At 34.4% G+C, this 6,257-nt stretch overlaps 1 protein-coding gene across 2 annotated transcripts; it reads right to left on the minus strand.

The window, feature by feature from the left end:
* Nucleotides 1-596: 596 nt before the first annotated feature.
* Nucleotides 597-1,618, minus strand: LOC103721686 (FCS-Like Zinc finger 5-like). Of its 2 annotated transcripts, none has more exons than XM_008811991.4 (2): nt 1,340-1,618; nt 597-1,214 (listed from the first exon to the last, which is right to left on the minus strand). In XM_008811991.4, exons 1-2 carry the CDS (start codon nt 1,555-1,557, stop codon nt 1,016-1,018), a joined length of 417 nt encoding a protein of 138 aa, XP_008810213.1. In that variant the 5' UTR covers nt 1,558-1,618; the 3' UTR covers nt 597-1,015. The 2 variants fall into 2 exon arrangements, with proteins under 2 accessions (XP_008810213.1, XP_008810212.1); XM_008811990.4 differs by having other exon boundaries at nt 597-1,223; nt 1,340-1,610.
* Between the last annotated feature and the right edge of the window lie 4,639 nt (nt 1,619-6,257).

Raw genomic sequence — 6,257 nt, forward strand, 5'->3', positions numbered from 1 at the left:
AATAAAAAGAAAAAAAATCGTGCACCAAAATACAACATCCATTCAGATTATTTAACATTGTTATCTGTCATTGTATTACCAAAAAAAATGCATAAGCCTCACCATCTTCCTCTCTATATGGTACCTGTTTAAGAGAACCAATGATGAGCAAACAATATCATTGATTTTAAATTTTTTTTAAAAAAAACACAACTCAAAACAATCTACTAGCCTTTGTCTTTACAAACAAATTCAAGAATTAACCAAATGAAAGTACTGATTCTTGCTTTTAAAAGACAAGATAATCTACTAATGATCATAGACACATGGTACAATTTCATTTTAGTTTGGACACATGAGAGAGAAGAGAAAAGAAGAAAAAGAAGAGAAGAGCACTCTTGTTTCCATACACAAGAGAGAAAAACAATTATTTTATCTTCAATAGCGAATTTTATCTTCAAATCTTTTTATTTTTTTAGAGAGAAAAAATTATAATTTTCGAGACAAATAACTTCTCTATCCTCTCCTTTTTTTTTCTTTTTTTTCTTTGCATTTCTCAATCCAAGTAGAGTAAGTCTGTTGGCACAAAGAACCAGATAAGAATAACCACAGTCAAGGAGAATCCACAGAAACACTGCCCATATATTTGCAATCTTATACACAAAACAATTATATTTATTCATAGAGGGAGAAAGATAACTCATAACACAAAAATAGAAAAAGAAAGTTGAATCTAATGAATGTCCTTCTTATTGTTACTCTTAAGTACAACTCCTACATTTCTCTCTTTCTTTTTTTTCCTTTTATGCAAACATTTCTCCAGCGGAATCCAGCGATCTATTACCGTATCCTGCCACGGATTCAATGCATTTGGACGACACGCAACAGGATCACAGAAAAGACCGAAATAGCCTCAGGCTTCCAGGAGCCTTCCGCGCTTATTCCTCCACCACAAAAAAAAACAAGGAGGGCATTTTCGTCTAAACAAGAGACAAACCCACGCTTGTTTCTCAAAACCATGGGCTCCTCCCCGCTCTCAGTACGCGAAGCTGCCGGCCACCGCCGGCCCCTTCTCGGCCACCCGCCCCCGGTGACGCGCCGCCGCCGCTCCGCCTCTCTCGATGGCGGTGGAGGCGGCGGCGGCGGCGGCGGCAGCGAGGGAGCAGTTGTCCCTCCTCCCGCTCTCCTCGTCCATGAATATCTGCTTGCACCGGCACTCCACGCTACAAAACGCCCTGTCACCTCTACAGTAAAAATATTATAAAAAAAGCATTTTAGAGAGAGAAGAGCTTGTATTCCCAAAATACCAACGTGGAGGGCCGAGTGGGAAAGAGGATAAGGGAATGGAAGGCATGCTCACCTATACATGTAGATGTCCTTCCCTTCTTCGAGTCTTTTGCGGCAGAGGTAGCAGAATTCCAGGAAAGGGCTTGTGGGGAAGGAGGAAGGGGAGGGAGGGGGGATGGGAGGAGGAATGGAGGAGAGAGAAAAGTTTCTAAGGATGGAGGTCTTGCTGAGGATTTGGGTGTTTCTAGGGAGGTTCTTCTGGGCTTCCAAAAGAACGCTCAAACCTGCCATCTAAAGCTATCCTCCTCTTCTTCTTCTTTTCTTCTGAGGAAGCGAGAAGGGTGGCGAGAGGGTGGGTTTTAAAGGAAGAGGCTTTGTCTGGTGCTCCGCAGGCACCGGTTTAGGTGGTGGACTCAGATGGTTAATGAAGGGATATGGTCACTCCCGGTGAACGTCCATTCTGCGTGGTTTGTTTGGACCATGGAGAGTTCTCCAAATAGTGAAGGAAACGTGTGTGAAACCTTCGTTGATAAATGCAGGGTTAAAAAAGAGGCTGTGGCACCTGGTTTTCCAATGGTTCATGCATCATGTATCACCCTTGTATTGCATGTTTCAGCATTCATTTTCATTTTCTCCATAGCATTATTTTTGGGGTATTTTTTTGGTTTTGCTTATAAGTAGTTTGGAGCATTTAATTGGAGTACGACACAATAATATATTCCGACTAGCCTTCTTTTGAGTTTTAATTTATATTTATATTAAGCCTGATGATAAATGAAGACATTGAAATAAAGCTAAAATTTGAATTATATTGCGCTTAAGATATATAGCAAACCATGCGCTTGTACTATTATATAATTTTTTCTTCATAATATGAGGATTTCTTATGTTGGGAAATAAGTGGAGACCTTGAAACAAAGCTAGACTTTTAAATGAAAGTGGACTTGATTGTAAGCTAAAATGCTGGTTGAAAATGTGCATAGCACTATATAAATAAATGAATAAGCTAAATTAAGATGAGAAGGCATTACGATTTACCAAAATCGTGGATATGTATTCAATGGAAGTGCAGTTGGCGGTGACATTAATTAATTATGATTCTTGAGTTATCAATTGCTATTTATTTTGCTTCTAAGAACATTTATCATGATAAGACAGAGTTGGATACATGAATAAGCATTTATGAACCGTTGGTATAACTCCTAGCCTCCCATTAGGTATAAATTGAATTCTCTACAATTCAAATCTAGAAATAGTTAAAGAACAAAAATATGGTGCTCAACAAAATCACTTGCTTCTTGATAAATATATATAGTTTGAAAATATGCTTGGCACAAAAGAAAAGTAGTGAAAATAGTTAATTGAAAATGAAGAGCTAGCATAATTTGTCAATAATCCACATTCTAAATCGTATAACATGTGTTTAGTTGGTGGACAAAAGTTGAGCGATGGCATTATTTTTGCTTCAAATTTTCCAATGAATATCGCTTGGCACAACAATAGGTCCAAAAGAAATTGTCATATATTATTTTTTTTTGTGAGAAAATTTAGGAGTAATCATTCCCAATTCATTTAGCTAATGAAAATATTGTGAAATCATTGTATATTTTATATGCCAATGTAACGGTGGTTGGATATAATAGGGTAGTTAAACAGGTTTCCATTACAACTTTTAACAAAAGGTCTATTCTCTACAAGTATAATTGTATTTTTCGTTCAACTTTATGGTAATAACTAACCTTCCATCGATTATAAAATAGAGAAAAAGCAAAATTCAAGCATTGCATTAAAAAAAACAGTATGGGTTTTTCTTTGGTTCCATTATACATTTCTAGTAGTCCTAACCTTGATTTGCAATAAGGTAAAATTATTGTTTAATTTGTTGACTAGTATAGCTAGTCAACAAGAGGAATTGATCATCTTACTAGTGCAAGTGATCTACTATTACTTGCTTATGTGATGAATAGTTAGAGATTTTACCATTCACTTTTCTTCTCACTTTTCTCTCTCTTGCTTCTCTTCTGCTCGTTGGTATTTCCAAGCATTCATCTATACACTCCCTCCCTCTCTCTTCCACCCACTTCCACCAAACAAGGACCATCAACTATATTTGGCCATAGCTTGTTAGTGTCAAGCAAGCTACTTCAATGGTTATTGGAGACTGGAGAGGAGGTTTAGAAAGAGAGAGAGAGATGAGAAAGATGAGGAACAATTCTTGGGGTAATGTTTCTTCAATAAATTGATATAGAAAATTGATCAAGGAGAATAGTTCATTGACAATGGGAAAGGGCTTCAAGAACTTAAATTGACTATTGTCGTGAAGATTAGATATATTTATTATTTAGTTGGTTCTTTTCACCAGTACTTCCTTGTCATAACCAATGGTAGCCGGTTCAAAGTTTAAACTCTAGCTATCTACTTGAAAAGTATGGATGGCAAAGAAAAAGAAGGTACTTAATTATGAGGAGCATAACATAACCAACAAGAAAAATATGGACATAAATTGAATGGTTCTATTTCTATAAGGTGAAAAATGGTAGGCAATGGTATCAGTTGATTAAAATTCATCAATAAACATCCCCTTCGTACCATACCTAATTCATGCTTACTTTTGATTGTTTGCATAGAATAGTGATATAACAATAGTATGACAAAACTAGATATCTAGAAAATTAACTGAGAATTACTACAATCGTCCTCTTATAACTTGTTAAACTCTTCTTAAGACCTTTGTCAATCACGCCATCTGAGAGAGTCAATATTTTGGCACTCTATTGCCTAGATGACATATGTCACTTTGACATACATGCATAAATAATGAATGCTCAACCAAAAGTCGTACAAAAGGTTTATCTAGACTCCCGAACATCACATTATATGATATTTTCTTTCATATGGATCGAAACTAATAATTGAATATTTTGAGGAACAAAAAAGGCCATAAATCCCATTGTTTCAGGATTTTCATAATAACAAAATATATCTAAAATAGCAATACCCAAAAGAATTTCAAACTTTTAAATGTATAGTCTTATTTCCACTCTCCAGCTTCTCCATGTCTATTCTCTTATGCTTTCTCTTAACTTCCGATCCATGTGAGAGATATCATAATTATTTCTACAAACAAGATTTCACTATGAAGCCTCCACCATATTGCGAGCATCAATTTTTTTACTATTTTCTCTCCAAAATAGGCCATTAGTTTTAACCTAGTGAGTGTAGTCATAACTCCAACCCTAAACATGAATTTTCTTGTGGTTTTTACCAATAGTGAATAATTCCTTGATGGGCGTATATATGGTTCAATGCAAGGAAGTCATTGGTAACCTCACCACAAAGAAACTCTATCCAATCTCTACTTGGCATCAGAAAGTCTACAGTGTGACTCAGTCATAGGTTAAGGCGAAAGGGATTGGCGAGAGGAGCAGCAGAAAGGTGCTGCGCGGGGCCCAAAACTGACCGAAAACGAAGGACGCTGGCATTAGTGGGATTCATTGATGCTTTCCGTTGCCTGCCTCCACGTGTCCGTGCCAGCTGGTCCGATTTTTGTCGTTTGTGACCTCCACCTACTTCTACCGGAACCCGAACTCTTACTCCAGGATCTGACACCCTACGCGGCGCCCTTTTCTCGTGGCGAGAACGATGGGGCCCACAGAGACGTAAGACTCCAAGATGAATTCCTACCATTCAACATCACTCACGCCGGGGGGCCCCACATCTAATGAAGAAATTGCTCACTTGGACCGTAGCAATCTAATTCTTATTATTTCATCCTAATATAGATAACAAATTTTGGTGGGAATTTTTTTTTCTGAAAAGAAAGGACCACCAGCTGAGTTATTGTGAAATTTCTGGATTGTTCTTTGTTTTCATCTTGAATGAATGCTTCTTTAAATTATTTATATAAACAAATTAGTTGAAAATTTTGCTTTTTAACTTTTTTTTATAATTACCTCAAAAATTTTGCGAACCGTATACCAATGGCACTGTGCTTTTTTATTAGCAACATACCAATTCTATGGTTTATTGTTATGTAGTCCTTTCTTCTAAGTATTTATATTTATATATATTATTTAGTTTACATATTTGTAAAATTGAACATTTTTGTTAAGTTTTAATCGTCAAATTTTAACAAAATGAATAATTTTTATATTCAAAATAAATTAATAAAATTATTTGTGCAAAAAAATTATAGCTTACATCACCTCCTATTTTACCAAAAAAATATAATTCGTAAATAAACTATTTATAGAATTGAAAAATATTTATGAATTATACGTTACTTGCATTATATGCTTTTGCCGTAACAAACTCAAGTTGTATTTGTTGTTATTTGCTTTTTTTTTTGGGAACTTTATCGTTTATTTCTTTTATTCTTATTTTTATGTTAAAGCTTTACAAGTATTTTAGTAATTTTACTTTTATTATAGTTTTAAAGATCTGAATAGTTGTTGAACTTTTGACGTTGTTTTTCCAATTCTAGATCTTTACCTTCAGGGTTCATTTTTTGGTGGGTAAATATCATAAGAAAATTCGTCAACTTTTTTTTACCAGCTTATCCATATTCTCACTTTTTTTTTCGCTAAGACAAGTGGATTGTACCTGACGGGTATGGATACACCCAATAATATCAAAAAAAAATTCATACTTCTCTAGGTGAAGTTATTTTTCCATAGATAATATTTACCTATAAAATGAAGAAAAAGTCTTACCTACTTAATAAATAGGGATAAGTCATTTTTCTATCAGCCAAAAAAATATTTTTTTATTTTATTCCTAAAATACCCCTAACCCCATAATAAATATAATAATATTATAACATAATATAACGTAATATTACTATAATACAAATTTTTTATTTTATTCCTAAAATACCCCTAACCCTAAAATAATAATAATATAGTATATAATATCTACATTATATTATATGATAATCTAGTATAATATATTATAATATACAATATAATATGTATATAATAAAGAATATTATG

The sequence above is a fragment of the Phoenix dactylifera genome, unplaced genomic scaffold (assembly GCF_009389715.1).
Source record: "Phoenix dactylifera cultivar Barhee BC4 unplaced genomic scaffold, palm_55x_up_171113_PBpolish2nd_filt_p 000077F, whole genome shotgun sequence".
NCBI lineage: Eukaryota > Viridiplantae > Streptophyta > Magnoliopsida > Arecales > Arecaceae > Phoenix > Phoenix dactylifera.